General features: G+C 37.3%; 1 protein-coding gene across 1 annotated transcript in view; it reads left to right on the forward strand.

Annotated features, from left to right (window-relative positions):
• Window positions 1-16,961, forward strand: part of LOC136879251 (tetratricopeptide repeat protein 17) — a 293,085-nt gene that overhangs the window by 183,938 nt on the left and 92,186 nt on the right. Inside the window, exon 15 of the mRNA XM_067153063.2 lies at window positions 9,663-9,732. Within this exon, the coding sequence (XP_067009164.1) occupies window positions 9,663-9,732 (70 nt within the window). The remainder of the gene's footprint in view (window positions 1-9,662; window positions 9,733-16,961) is intronic.

Here is a 16,961-nt window from a genome sequence, read left to right on the forward strand (position 1 = left end):
TCGATTTTGTCACCGGTTGGTGGGACGGAGAACTGAAACTACAGTGTGTTTGGAAATGTAAATTTTAATTTTTTGTTACAGATTTTGCCGAGTTTAGACTGGATCTAGCGCGAATTAAATTTCTATTAGCACTTTTTAGGCGCCTTTTGAGCGATAATATTGTCTTTTCGGCATCAGAAAGCACACTAGAATAAACCAAATTTTGATCAACATTAGACTGACCTTTTAATTCTCCATTTGATGCTACACTCCCGTCTTTAATCTTCTTTCTTCTTCTCCTAGTGGTGTCTAGATTCTTTTTTCCTGTTGGGAGTTTCACGGGACTTAATCTCACTTGAAAGATATTTCGGCAAATTAGGGAAAATGTGAGGCACTGCTCCTGGACGTAATTTCCATCTCTCACGAGGCATAACCACTTTTTCACCATTCACTATAAAGTTATCTGATTTTACTACCAAATCATCAAAGAAATGAACTTGACAAATTCTACTATTCCTTTCGTGGAATAGCTCTGGCCCATTTTTCAAATTTATTTCTATCCTTCGGTGGTGAAAGAATTTTATACTATCAACTACTCTACCATAGTCTGACTTACAGCCAGGCACAAAACAGTACGGCATGTTGAACTATTAATTTAATCAGGCCACATAACACGTGTTTTAAGTGCTCAACACACAGTGAAGTGAGTTTACGAACTGAAAGCAAAGGAAATTCAACTTGTTGACTTGAAATATCTCGCACAATAACATCTCCCGCACTTTTCAACACATGGTTTGCCGGTCTATTGAAGCACGTGTTGGACACCGACGTTCGCAGTGCTCCCAGTGGCGGGTCCACAAACTACCACGCTATGACAGTTGAGTCATCACACTTGGTTCTTATATTCGTCATGGTAGCACTATATGAGCAACACCTCGGATGAAGGAGCCCATAATTCTGGCTTGCCTATGATTAGTACCCACTATATGAGGAACACCACGGGATAGTACGAGTCCCTGTGGCTAGTACACTTAGGTGATGAACATCATAGGTTTGCGTTGCCTGTCAATGGCACCACAATGTGTGAAACACAGTAGGTCTGTAATACATGTGCGAATTTCTTTACCTGTGAGTAGTACCATAATGTGTGGAATACCGCGAGTCTACGCTACTCTTGATTAGTACCGCAACATGACAAATACCATTGTTCTACTTTTCTTGCAATAAATACCATTTTGAGGGGCCGATGACCTGGATTTTGGACCCGTTTCGACAACAAGCATAATCGATTCAGCACCGTGCTATAGAAGCAGTCCCTTGGTCCGTAATACTATTGTTTTGTGCCCACTTCTGTGCATGTAAGGCACTGTGGGTCGGATCCACTGATCGTTTTCAATTCATATTCATCCATCCATTAATTCTTCGTCCTCACACTTTGAATTCTGGTCAGTGGAGGATTTTGGACTTTTAAGTTGTCATCTCATTTCGTACTATTAGGGGCCGATGACCTCTATGTTAGGCCCCTTTAAACAACAAACATCAATCAATCAAATCAAAATAGTATATGCTTGGTCCACCTTGCATCATTGAAAATCATTTATTCAAACATGTTTCAGGAACATAATCGGTGATTATTATTATTTTAAATGGTTTTTAATGGCTTTAGACAAGTCAATACAGGAACAATACAAATACCTATTATGGTTAAGTTTATCAACTGCAGAAACATGAACAATAAAATACGAGCTAGCCCATTATCATCACGTTGAGTGCCAGACCGAAATTCTTGGGATTGCCATCTAGTGCCGTGAGCTAATAACATTGAGTTCCTCCCTGGTGCCAAAACGTTCACAGGCTTAACCAAGCAAGTGATCGCTGAAAAGAGGATATATTAGGTTATCTTATGTATATTAGGTAAAATATTGTGACCCCATATGGGGTCGTATTGGTCATTACGAATTGTAAACCTACACATGCCCCCACATGGGGTCACACTTATCTAGTAGTTTATGTCCCGACGCTCAGCCATACTTACCTTTACCTTTGCAGGGACGTGACTCATTATATGTCATTGATTATGAGAGATGTGTTAGCTTGTTCATACTGTAAGCTTCCTACTGCTAAGTGTTGCTCAGATTCGTAGGATGGCCGAGAAAGCAAATTTCAGCTAAATGACAAACATGATCTCAAATTTTGTTCATGAACACAAGATTTTATATAAATGGAAATTAAATCATTAATTATACATAATATTTGAAAGATATATACAGTACATAACATAACAGAAACAGTGAATTGTTTAGTATTTGGTGCAATAACTGCAGATAATTGCGCTACTTCTTCGTCATCCGCATCTAAGGAAAAGGAGAAGCAGTCAGATATTATCAGGAAACAGTATATGTTAATGTAGTTATTGCTTCATTATGGACTAGGAACGTTATAATCATTCCCTTGTACTTGTGTATGAACCTGTGTTATTGTGTTGCCTGTAGTATCGTGAATATAAACAAGTGCTGAAAGTAATTACTCGTTCTTCTTATGGTACAGTTCAAAGCAGTTGACACACTAGTAGGGCTTGTCAGGGCATGAGTTGCAGATGGTGTACACTTTTGTTGCTCTCTTGCATGCTTCTGTGCTGCTCATAGTCCGTCTGCACTCCTTGTAGCATCACTTACAGCGTCCGTGAACTCTTCTGTAAGATAATTTTGGCTCATATAAATCTCTTTTATTATGGTGAAGAATGATTTTATTCAGTGTTACTTGTGTGAAATATAACTTACCTGCGATATTTCTGGCCAGTGAGTTAATCTCGCTGTTCGAGGTAATGTTTGTCCCTCTTAGGTGCCCTACTGACTGGGTGCGCTGGGAGAGAGAGCATCATCATCACCACTTGCTGGAGGAAGTCACAAAGCTGGACCTTCTTTTTGTACGTCTGATTATATATGAGTAAAGCATTAACAATACATGTACTGTACACCAGATCATCTGCGACTTTGTGATACCACCGTATTGTCTTGCGTAGATCAGAGTGCAAGACAACAAGGTGTCGGATAAATCTTCAATCTATGTCACCTTTCATACAATTATACTCTCTGATCATATTACGCTTCATTATATCTTCACCATTCTTCTTGTTCTTCCTGTAGCTTCAGTGGTATTGCTGTGTTTAGTTGAGATCATCAACACATCTCTTTTGCAATTAAGAGATGAAAGTATATGATTTTCCACCTGTTCAATACAAATTGAAATGTGATATACACTGAAATGTCACATTTTATTCATAAATATTAGGGACCGGTTTCGGCATGTCTATGCCATCATCAGCCTAAAGTTAGATACACAAGGACACACGAAAATTATACATGTCAATACACAAATAAATTTTCTGACATATTGGCAGTTCATAATAGCGTTGATATAAACAACATTTTGAATGTATAAAAACTTTCAAATATACCTCTTATAAAATTTATGATAAAGGTAAAATGATCTATTTACAATTTTGTGATATCTATTACCTAGTAATGTTTTGTGTTACAATTGTGTGTTAAAAACAAAAGATGTCTTTTAAAACACCTCTGTCTGAACAGCTTATACACCTAATAAAATTTGGGGTATTGACATTCCTATAGTATTAAAATTTAAGACGTTCTTATCACGTAAAAATACTCATGTAAATAAAATTAGTAACAGTGTTCAGTATTGTTACATTGTAGAAGAGAATAGCTGTTCGTTATTTAATGTTTGTTAAAAATAGTTCCTCATTAGAATATAGGCCAAGTAAAATTGAGACTCAAATAAATCTTGCTTGAATTAGCGGTAGCTTAGTTGTCAGGTTGCCGGATGGTTTTAAGTTTCTAAACCTCAGAAGTACAAAGAACATGTGAGTGGCTGAGGCCGTATTTGACAAGTACGAGTTCACAAAGCACTATGTCATCAGGTGGTGAAATGCAATTCTAGAGATCTTGTTTCAAAACGGACTTAAAAAAGATTGAAAACTGTATCAATATAACGTACAAAAAAATACGCGAAAGAAAATAAATTTTTGAAATAGAAACTCACCTCATGCACCACATGCCAGCAGAAGGCTAAAGAGGAACTAATGCGGGATACTAGCGAGCGATATGTCGTGCAGCACGCCGCAAGTACTGGCGGGGAATCGGGGCGTGTCATGTAGGTGGAGGGGAAGAGGTTGCAGGCAGAGGCGAGTAGGGGTCGGGAGGGCGTGGATTTCGGTAGGGGTAATACGCTAACTTGTTGCGAACTGTTTTATATAATGGCTGATCTTTAGGCATTTTGAGCTTATTAATAATTGAAATAAGGACGTCGAATAAGATGGTCGGTTTTTTCAGATATCTCATTGAGATTAAAATTAGGGTTGTAATATTGGTCCAAATGAAATAAAGCACTGCTCTGTAAGGTCTAAAAGAAGCCCTTTATTCATAACTTCGATGATATCTAAGTCGTTGTCAATCCCGTAAAAACTGTGTTTGTAATCGTGCGTATGCTGTCCTATGGCTGAGAATCTTTTGTATTTGATGGCATTAATATGTTCGTTGTACCTAATTTTGAAGGATCTCCTGGTCTGTCTGAAATAACTGCTGGAACAGTCGTTGCAATAATATCTGTATACACCTGATCTGTCGAAAGGGTTAAGAAAGTTGACACGGCTGGAGTTGTGAAGTATATCAAGATTCCTGTTACTGGTTTTAAAGGCGATGTATACGTCCTTCTTTTTGAATAGATTAGTTACACGGTAAATATCCGGGTTAAATGTAAAAGTTGCATATGTTATTGGTTTCGTTTTTTCTTTCTGTAGGCAAGTTTTGGGTCGGTGTTTAAATTTACGTATTATGCGTTCTATGAAACCATGATTAAAACCGTTATGCAATGCAATATTACGTATAATAAGTTCTTTATCAAGATCTGCTTTGGACATGGGGATATTATAGGTACGGTGTACTAGACTATTATAGGTGGCACGTTTATGTCAAGGGGGATGTGAAGAGTCTTGTTGAATGGTTGTAGCTGTGTGCGTCGGTTTTCTATAGATTTTATGAAATTTTTAACATTAAATAACATCTCTTTTGTCCATCCACTTCATTACTGTGACACTTTTATCACTTTCCATGCTCTTAGACCGTTTCTCTTCAGTTTTGCTGCAGTCACTTCTTTGGGGAAGCCCTTTCTATTCTTTCGCAATGAACCGACAAGATGTGTGTTGCAGTCAAGAAGTTCATTCGCTAGCTCTAGCGAAGTGCAGGAATTGTCAGTGCATAAAAATCCATCAGTTGGAGTACAACTTCTGACTCCATAGGCAGATTTTTATCAGCACGCACTGTTCCTTTTCTGGCATAAATAATTCTGTACATGTAACCAGAATCATCCCATAACTTGAACATCTTAATGCCGTATTTGTGGACCTTTCCTGGGAGGTACTGCTTGAACGATAATCTTTCTCGCCAGGGAACCATAGATTTATCTCTGATCATATTGCTTCCAGGAGTCTTCATTTCCTGAAATCGGTTTACTATCAAATTCACTAGCGGCTGTATTTTGTGCAGCCTGCCTACCTGTTACTCATTGTTGGCAAAGTGGCAGAATCTCAACAGTAACTGGAATCTATTTCTGCTCATAACACTACGTGTAGAGCATTGTCTTATTACTCCAATAACAGGCAAAGGATGGGAGTTGCACAAGACCTATCCACAAGCGCAAACTGTTACGGTAATTCGAGACTATGTGTACACAATAACAAATTAAAAATAATAATAATAAAGTAATAAAATATGAATTAAGGAATACCGGTAGTAAATTATATAGACACTTAATAATATGAATAAGTAAAAAGTAAAATGACGCAGTGGCGGTGAATTCACATCAAAACATAGAAACGTGACGAGTATCTTTCGATATGCAAAATTAAATCAAATGCAAGGGAACACTTACAGGCCTAAAAATGACAACTAAGAGAGGAGAGTGGAAGGTGCTTGGAACCCTACGAGGTCTATGGGAACGTATAACGTTATGGGGAGAAAAGACTTACAAGAAACATCCTCTAGCTCAACCATATTAAAAATAACTACGAAAAATTACAAAACAAAGTTAAATCACAAAGCAGCTGATACTTAATGCTTTTGACAAACAGATACAATTACGAATCCAAAAACACAAATGAATGAATTGTTGAATTAAAAAAAAAAGGGTGAAAGACTTGAAATTATAAACAGCGGGAATCTAGGGCGAACTCAGACACGTTAAATTTAAAACTAAAAAAAAAAAAAAAAAAAAAAAAAAAGACATTAAGCAAGGAAATACCGAAATACCAAAGTAATAAATTACATTAAACGAAACCAGAAAACATTGAGATTAACACTTACCGCGGAAAGGCAGGAGTTCCCGAGGGAAGCCCTCGAGCTTGTGCTCGCTAGGGCAGTTGGATGTAAATGACACTGAGCTCACGCATGATTTTTCCAAAGCCGGTCGAAAGTCCGGAAATGGCCCGATCACAACCGACCAATGGGAAACAATTTCCACTAGATTCCCTATATTTTCACCAATAGGAAATCTTGTTATTCTAGCGAATGAAATTGTATGACCATATATGGTCATATTAAGATGGCAACTTCTCGAGATTTCCTATTGCGACACCTATTTCAACACCTATAACCGTGCATGCAGTATAGGATGTTTCACACCTAAAGCATCTTTACATTTACATTTTCACCATATTACCATTTTGATATACAAAATTACAAAAATTAATTTTCAAATAATTCTTCAAGAAATTCTTCAAGTTAAAACGTCCCAAGTGTCTTTTTACATGTTTGCTGACATTAATAAAATTACCAATTACAGAAAATTTACATACAAAAAAAAAAAAACACTTCACAACAATTCTTGTATCTTGCAATGTTCATTTACAGTTCCACATTATCTTGATGTTTCCCTAAAAAAATATGATTACAATTTTAAAAATATTCCAGCAGAGTCCAGATAGTTCTGTCTCATCACATATAACACAAACCGAGGAATTTCCTCATTTTGTCAGGTGTTGTATCGACCCATTCATTAAGGTGGCTTGATCTGCTCAAATGCTTAGGCATCAAAACTTGCTGAGCATTTTGGTTAGTTTCTTGTACCATTAAACTAATTACATTGTCTGTAATGACTAAACAGTACATATCATAAAGTGAGGCTTCAGAATTATTCACCAACCCTGTGTAAAGAGCGTCCGTCCCTTGAAAAGGAAAGGCATGCTGAGCATCAATGCAATGACCCCAGTTGCTGCTGTTACTATCATTATTCCCGGCTGTTCCTTGCACTGAAACTCCATCCTCATTTTCACTTCGATAGTCACTTTCAGTACTGTCACTACTTTCTGCAATGTCATCGTCTGTACTGGGTTCAAAGTCACTGCAATTATATTCCTTGTCTACTTCATCATTGTCTCAGTTATTCAATAAATCGTCCAGACTATCGTCATTAAGGCTCTTACTGCTTTATTTACTCATGGTGCTAAATGAACAAACTAATTAACACAACATGAAACTCACAGCACTGCACGCCAACATAAACAATCCATGTGCGGGATAGACAATGACTACAATGCGCTCCTGATGTACCCATATGGGGTCATGCCGAAACAGGAATTGAAGAATGAAAGGTGGACTATGCACGTATTTAAATAGACGGGAAGAGTAATGAAAGATGTGTCACAGGGTGATCCATTATCGCCTTTGCTCCTTAATATTACCTTTGACTTCATATTTCATGAAATGTGCTTTGGTTATAAATTAGCAAAGGATATTAACGCAGTATGATTTACTGGATTTGCTTATGACAAACTAATTACAACTCTTGACATACTCTCTGCTGTTAGAGCAATGTATATGAGCCAAGGTATGTTTCATAAGATTGGACTTACTGCTAACACAAATCCAAGCTTATCAGAACTTCAAAAGGAGTGCTTCCTGTATGACCTGTGTCTGATAAGAAGTTGCAGCAGCTTGGCACGCGTAACAGGGAGTACACCCATTACAAACATCAGAAGAAACAGATGCATGTTCATTATTCAGTAGTTAGAGCAAATGTGTAACTAAAGCACAATTAACTACCACTTTGAAACTTCACAACAGCATCTGAATGCACAAGTGTCACCGCGGATGGAACAGATGTTATTTTCAGGCCTTGAGACTTGAGATGGGCGTATGCGCGGAAATCATGTTTACCCCTCACACCGTATTCGCCGCATTTCTGTACCAAATTAGAATAATTAACAGTTACACCTTTACTCAAACGGAATTAGATATTGACCATTATCAGTCGGTACCTCTTTGCAATGCTTATATTTCCTCTACAGATATAGGAAATTCTTTTTGCAATAACTAATAGGATAGACCTTATGATCAGGAGTACTGTGAAAAACATAATTGGACTTCCAGTTGATACATTTACATCAACGTTTCACTCACTACGTCAGCTAAGAGGTCTTTACAAAGGAGAAATTAAATGTATCCTCCTAATTCAATACAAAACATAATTCCATCATTAGATGGAGTAATAAAGTAAAGTGAAAACCGTCAATACAGAATGATTCTAATATCTTGTAAAGCTAAGAGGTCTGGCGGCTATTTTCAACTGTTTGTGGGAGAAATATCTTCAGCATTTCACTTTCACACAGAGATTAAAAGCTTTAGCAGACCATTGGTGGACATTCGATGATGAAATGCGGTTTTTGCCTAAAGTCACTCGCAGCCACTTCCGATACATTAAAAAAAATGCCCCAAAAACTATGAGAGAAAAGTCCTTTCAGGAGTGGAGTTCTGTCAGGCAAATGTTCATAGTTACTTATTTCTCTCACCATTCAATGGATTCTTGTTCCAGCAGGCTCTGTTGTGTAGGTAAGCTGATCATTCGTTCTAGTTCTCTTTGACCATCATTTCATGTATTCTGGCTTTGTTTAAAAACATCTTTATATATAATAGATCCTTGATAATGTGAGTTGCAATGAGTGGGGTTTTGAATAGAACACATGGCCATTTTATTTATTTGTTTGTTTGTTTGTTTGTTTGTTTGTTTGTTTGTTTCTTTATCTTAACTTTTTTTATACATGGTGTTTAATATTTTCTGAGAATCAATTATAATTGAGGGTTTTTTTTCGGGTTAAGAAGGAGAGAGTTTTCACTGGTGTACACACTAAGTTCTTGAACGTTGGAGTTAATATCTTTTATTGATCTCTTATAGATCTCTTATAGATAAAACATAAAGGGCATGAACAATATTTTGAAAAAAGTATGCTTCAGAAATTTCTTTTTTCATCTTAAATGAACTTTTCTTCTTTTCTATTTTGAACTTCATTTAATATAAAACATTTTCCTCTATGTGGAGTTTAAAATGAAAAACAAATAGCATTTTTCAAATATACTATCTTGTAAAACTTCCTGAATGCAGCTCACATTTCAGCAGCTTATCCGTGTCTTCTGGTTCAGGGCATATCACTGTGTATAAACGACAGAAAAAGATTCTACTACATTTGCAGATTCACCTAATCCAGAACTTCTGATGAACTTGGAACTTGGATCATCAGAGTTCTTCTGTAATCCGCTCTACTTTACAATCTCCATGCTAAAAGTTAATTACTGTATGTTAATATTAAGACGCAGCTTCTGTTTCTCTTCCAGCAATTCCACGTTCGTATTGCGTTGGGCGAGGATAGTGCTCTCCATAATGCCCCTCTTGGAGAATTTTATGGTATGTTAGCTTAAACCTGTAATATTTCTATATATCACTGTGAGAAAATTTTAAAGTAATAATAATTAAATGTACAATTATTAAGTAACATGGTATGGAAACTAGAAGCTGTTTGTGAATGACTACTGACAGGTTATGACAAATTGTAGTAACTGTCCAGAATTAATATGATGAATGTTGATTCATTCATTCATTTATCAGTTCCATTTGAGTCATTCAAAGTCATCACTGGAGTGTTTTAAGTTGGAAGTAGAGTGCCTGGCAAGTGGCTTAAAAGTTGGCAGTACATCGTGCTCTCAATTTGAAACGTACTGTGCCCTAACTAAGAATGTGAACTCAAAGCTTTCCAGTCTGCCGAAAACACAATTTCAATATAAATATTACACTATAACATACCTGTAAAAAGATATGTTAAACAAGGAATGAAATACACTCTAGTTTAACCCTAGAACTGGCAACTGTCCAATATTCAAAACTTTGGTTCCTGCTTAGTGGTACTGTCGAATATTCAACATGTTCATATTTCTTCTTGTAATTTTCTCATTTCTTCAACAAATGTCATGACAGTCTACTTCTTCTCGTCCTCGATGTCCACATCACCCACGAGTTCAGTTTCATTCATATTTACAACCTCTTTGGGCGCAGTTTCACAGAAATAAATTAGTGCAGTTTTCCGACCATCTATTTGAGCGCAATTTCTGTTGTGTTTGTAAACAAACGTTTATGGGCTCTACTTTGCTATTCTATTTCATTTTTATTTCGTAGTTTTCCATTCAGTGAGAGTTATTTACTTCTGTATATACATTATTATTTGATTGATTATATACATTTTTAGTACAGTGTGTGTCTAAATATGGCATCTTTACTTCATTATGGAAAATTTGCCTTTTTCTGGCCAATATTTTTTAGCTCCTGTGTTTTAAATAAAAACAGAATTCAACCTTAGCTTTTGTGTATCGTCATACCACTCTTGTTTATCGAGGTCTTGGGCTCGATATCTGACCCTCGAGCAATCCATTTGTTCAAAGTTCCTACAAAGAGGATGCACTTCAGTGCTGGACATGTGTTGTTTTTAGAATAAATATGACACAAAATTCTTTTCTTTTTAGACAAACATTTTAAATTGTATAAAGTGATTTTAGCATGTGTTGTATATGTTTTGTCTCAACATCCTTATTTTATAACAATTATTCCACAGTGTCATTACTTCTAAGAAATCACATTTCAATTTTTGTAAGTTATAAGTGATAATGTTCTCTGACCAATGCTTGTTTTAAGATTAAATAAGGCTGATGATGCCCAATAAAAGAAGGGCGAAAAATGTCCCTTTAAATTTAGTAATTTCTATGTTTATTTAACCACATAACCATGGAATTAATTGTATTGAATAGGTGGGGTAATAAAAATACTCCTTTTGTATATTTAGTGAGGTATGTGGTATGTTTCGAGCTGTCAGTGGAGAGTTGGCGTGAAATTACATGAGTAGAAGAATAAGGTTGAGTCGAGCTTTTAAAAGTAGGGGTCGGTAGATGCAGACTGGGTCTCGGTCCTCAAATGGCCATGGTCTGTGGTCCAACAGGTTTGCACTCTGACTGGCCAACTGAGCAGAGGAGGGGTGTCCACTACTCTACCATGGCTCTACGCCTCTGCATTCGGGAGACGAGACAGGGCTGGACGTCACGACCGGCCCCAACCGTCGGCTGTCCTGACAATGGTTTTCCATGGTTTTCCATTCTCCTGCACTAAGGTGAATGCCGGGACAGATCCTAGTATAGGCACAGCTGCCAATCCCCTCACTTTCTCAGAGCATCTCCTTTACCGTAACGAATCTCCTGACCTGAGAGATGGCGTCACTGTCTAAAAGGCCCGCCTCCCCCTTCAGGGAAGGAATGAAAACATTTTAGTAGTAGTAGTAGTAATAGTAATAGTTAAAAGTAGGAAGGATCATAATATGAAGATAAAGTTGGAATTCAAGAGGACAGATTGGGGCAAATATTCATTTATAGGATGAGGAATAAGGGATTAGAATAAATTATCAAGGGAAATGTTCGATAAATTTCCAAGTTTGTAAACAAATGTAAATATGAGGTAAACCTGGGCAACTGTCTTAAATGCAGATGATTGATTGATTGATTGATTGATTGATTGATTGATTGATTGATTGATTGATTGATTGATTGATCTTCAGCTTAATACAGGAAAATGGAAGAAATGATAAGGAAATAAGTGAGCGAGTGACACACCAAAAGTATTTCTTGGTGAGGAGTAAAGATGTCCTATATCCCAGCACTGGCATACGCTTCAGAAACTTGCGTTATGTGGGGAAGAGAGAAAAGCAGGATACATCGTGGTGAGTGCTAAGTAGAATAGGAACAGGAGTAACAAATATGGTCAAGATAGGAATTGAGAAGGTTAGAAAACTATTGCAAGTTGTTGTTGTTGTTGTTGTTGTTGTTGTTGTTGTTGTTGTTGTTGTTGTTGTTGTTGTTGTTGTTGTTGTTGTTGTTGTTGTTGTTGTTGTTGTTGTTGTTGTTGTTGTTGTTGTTGTTGTTGTTGTTGTTGTTGTTGTTGTTGTTGTTGTTGTTGTTGTTGTTGTTGTTGTTGTTGTTGTTGTTGTTGTTGTTGTTGTTGTTGTTGTTGTTGTTGTTGTTGTTGTTGTTGTTGTTGTTGTTGTTGTTGTTGTTGTATGATGTGTATATGACTATCAAAATATACAAACATAATACAAAATATACAAATATACAAGTTGGTGACATCAGGACTTCACTTTCATATTTTAATGTCCATATTTTTTATCCATGTAATCACTTCTGGCGTTACTTCAAAAAATTCCTCCACAGACTATTGCAAGTGGAACAATTACAGGATAGGATAGCGGAATCAAGGCAAAGATGGTGTGGACACATGAGAGAATAGAGGAGATGATGATTCATGAAATGGGAGTGAAAGGAAGGAGACTGAGCAAGTGGCTATAAGGCGTACGGGTAGTGATGATTATTGTTTTAAGAGAAAGTACAACTGAGCAACCATTCTCTATTAACACAAATCGAAAGGCAAAAATGGAAGGAGTCCAACACTTTGAAAAATGAAGGCATCAGCCAAAGAAAGACCAAGGTCACGAAGGGCTCCCCAGGGCTCATAACCTAATATCGTCGGGGTTGGAAATGAATTAGAGTTGACCAAGTGAGGTTGGATAGGATAGATAAGTGTGCAGCCTGGCACAAGTAAGTAGAGTAAAGAGTCCTAACTTCCTCGCAGCAGTTATATTAGGGCAGACAATAGAGAGGGTATTTCAAATAGCAGTTCAACTGTTCAACGAAGGTAGTAATTTTTTAAAATAACGTGATACTGTTGTAAATTTTGTTTAAAGAAAGGATTTCAACAGAACATTGTCGGCTTACTTCTAAAACCATGTAAGTCATTTTTAGCAAACTTATCAGGAGAGAAGAAAAAATTATAGTTTTCACAAATTATTCAACCATCGTAATTTTTGAGTTTCTTCATTGTTTAGCATTAATATCTCTGTTGAATAGTATAAATAAGCATTCCAAGTAAGTCTTCATTATGTCATTTTAAGAAATAAAATTCTAACCTTATCTGGACATACGAGGTTTTAAGGTTTGTTTTTCGCATTATGATTAATGTTATTTTACTAGTTTTAATGTGAATCACCTTATAGAAATCACCTGAATAAATACAAAAAAAGTAAAAATTCAAGTTAAAACCATCTTCGGGGCTACCGACAGTGAGGTTCGAACCCACTATCTCCCGGATGCAAGCTCACAGCTGCACGACCGTAACCGCACGCCCAACGCGCCCGATGTCAAGAATTTTGGCTGTCTCTAATAATGATGTAGGTCATCATAAAAAAGAGTGTGGTAACCTTGAGGTATCAGCTGTTTCAGTTGCTGAAGATCCAGATATTTGTCCTTCTTTATTTTTAAAGGTACTCCGTAAAGAATTTTCGCTGTCTCCAATGAGTAACTTCCACTGCTCTTTCGTTGTCTTTGAGGAAGTTCTTCCCAAGCACCTGAAAAATAATAGCAGAAATTTACAATGTAGAAAATCTGAAACACATGTAAAATATTATTTCACCATGAATGAAATGCACCTATGAAATCAGTCTTGGTTCTACTTTCAAGATTGGGTGGTAGCGGATGCAGCAGAGGTCAGCAACTGTAGGGTCCTCTTTTTTGTGGCCTGGTCAGATGAAAGAAACTATCTTCACGCAGCTGTAGTCCTCAAAGAAGGAATGTGTCAAATACGTAACGTTCTATGATTTGTGTTTCAATCTTGCAGACTTACATGCTGACAGATATTCCGCAGGCACGTAGACTTCTTTATGCCTCAGTTTTCTTTCTGTTGTAGAGTGCATTGAATCACACTCCATTTGGACGGTGTTATGCATTAAACAGCTATCTGCCAAATGCTGAACTTGAGAAAAACACGATTGAAAGTTTGGATATTTAAACAACTGTTAAATCTCCCATGTTGGCCCTATTTGAGTTTCAAAAACACGTAGGACCGATTGCAGAAACGATGACTTGTTTTAAGCCTTAGACAACGTCTACCTAAACAACATCTGAATCGAGCACGATCTTCCATTGCATAAACAATGTTCAGCTGGTGTTTAACTAGACATCGTTTAAAGTTTCAATATTGGTTTGAAAATGGAGATATATGTATCTTCCATGCAACTCTTTGCTGTCGCAACCAATGAAATTCGTCGTTGCACGCACTGAACGTCAGTCAGCTGTTTGTCTTTCTACACATTACTCAAATATGGCTAAGCATGAGCATGACTTGCCCACAGATAAGAATATCACTTTCGGTGGAAATTAAATATCATAATATTATCATCACTGAAGCGACACGCCACCGAACAGGGGAGTGTAGCTTTGATTATAGCGTTGTTACGGTGAGTGTAATCTATCTATCTACTCGTAAATAGCTGCGACGAAGGGAAGATGAAACAATAGTAATGTGTAAGCAAATGTGTTGTACGGGTCATATATATTGTACCGGTAACGGCGGTACAAAACTTAAGTCCCCGTAATAGAAATTTTAAAAACTTACGCGTTACGCTCCGGGCCGGCTACGAAAGACTGACTGGACGGCGAGCAACAGCTGTGTGCGTGTGACGTAGAGAGCGGGTGACGTCACAGCATGCCTCGCCGTGATACAGAGCCTAGACTGATGTGGAATGTTCTTCGAGTTTCTATGGGTAATAACTTTCCCCACAGTAATAATTAAACAAATTTAACATCATCACCATATAACCCGATCCCTTATCTATGTTCCTGCCGAGTCTCACGTAAATCTGGCATGAGGCGATGAAGTTATGGAACGAGATGTGAAGGCCCAGATCAGATATAAATACAGTACTGCTTCGCTCAGCAGAGCAGTGTGTGGCCTGAGTGTATGGCCAGAGTGTGTATGTGCACGCTAGGCAGTGGAGTTCATACAGTCGGTTCGCGAGGACCGTGATCTAGCGTGAAGCGGCTATTAATCTTCGAGTCCGTGGACTTTAACCCAATCGCGTCGAATATGGACTTGTACGGATTTCTTTATACTGTGAGTGACAAACTTTTACTCCGACGGGACGTGATATAAATTGTGCTTCGTCTGAACATTATCAAGTGACTGTTATTCTACACGAGTGTCTAAGACTTGCGAATGTTTTCGAGTGCTCGTAATTTGAAGTTTCATGTTATGGACAGGACTTAGAACAATTTGCTCCTTACAGAGTACTAAATACTTCAAGTTTATGAGATTATGTTTTAATCCAGATTTACTCTATTGCAAGCATGACTACGTCAATAATTTGCCATTTCATGAACTGTGTAAATATTTGTTGGTCATGAACTGTAAACTGTGCATGTGTGAACTGTGCATTTCAATTCTACTAAACAGCACCTTTCAATTCTACGAACATTCAGTTTTACGAACAGTCGAACCGAGGACTGTCAATACTCGATTCATTTTGTCTTTTGATTTCATGTTATTATCAATACGTGAATGAGTTCGAATTCACGAGTGAAACATCTTTATTTTCGAATCCAATTAAATTACGTTGAACAGTACTTCAAAGAACTAAGTCGTGCGGCATTACTTTACATTATGCCAAGTGCCACAAACTTCAAGTGACTCTGTTAAAATTCGACAATAAGTTTCATGTGGACTTTTATTTTTATGAGTATTAAACTTACATGCTCATTCGAGTTTAGTGGCCTTCTTTTCATTTAACACGGGACAAAATTTAGTGACATTTCACCGTGTGATAAACTTTCAAAGATACATTTTTTTTGGTGTTTGAACCTTGTTAAAGCCATTGATAAACTTTCCTCTCATCTGTGTAGAAGCAGTCTTTGCATTAACTCGCCCCAAGGCTTAACGATGTTCATTCACGTTCATCATTCACGAGGACTACCTCAACGCCCTTCATCAGCACCGTATGGATCTTCAAGACGTCGAATGGATCTTCTAGAACTTCCATCGGGGGAGGAATGGTGTTTCACTGGTATGAGAAAAGGAGGAGTTGCCGGAATCCAAGGACATTGCCAGCCCTAGGACGAGGAACATTTTCTACTGTATCTGCTGTACAGAGGTGACATGACTTTGAATTTACTAATAAACTCAGAGGAAAAATTTTAAGATTTATTTCTAAACAAACCCTCTCCCTCTGTACGCACTTCAACGAATGGTACACGCCCTGCGTCTCATGTCTACCGAAGTACCACATTTACTGTTACAAAATGTAGCTTGCATTCTGGAGATTGTAGGCTCGAAACACATCATTGGCAGCCCTAAGATTGTTTTCCATAGTTTCCCTATTTTTACACCAGGCAAATACTAGGGCTGTTGTTATTAATGCCACGGCTCTTTTTTCCCAGTCCTCATCTTTAAACAGTAATCACCACTATCACCATCACTCGCCTTTTCCTATCTCATAGCGCGATGATTATATATATATAAAAACACACACAACCTACTTTTTAGTTTTCACTATTATGTGTGTTTACTTGGCAGTAAATATAAGTGAATCCCTCCCGGCTGATGTATGTGACAGCCCTCTGACTATTGGGACAAGTAATTCTGATATATATGTAGTCTAAATGACCTATAATTCCATGGAAATTACCCCATGTATAATAAAATATATCAGTTACCAAGAATTGTATTCAAGTTGACAGTTATCGGACTGTCCCTTTGTCTCAGTCTCAAGAAAC

The sequence above is a fragment of the Anabrus simplex genome, chromosome 8, assembly GCF_040414725.1.
Source record: "Anabrus simplex isolate iqAnaSimp1 chromosome 8, ASM4041472v1, whole genome shotgun sequence".
In the NCBI taxonomy this organism is placed as follows: domain Eukaryota; kingdom Metazoa; phylum Arthropoda; class Insecta; order Orthoptera; family Tettigoniidae; genus Anabrus; species Anabrus simplex.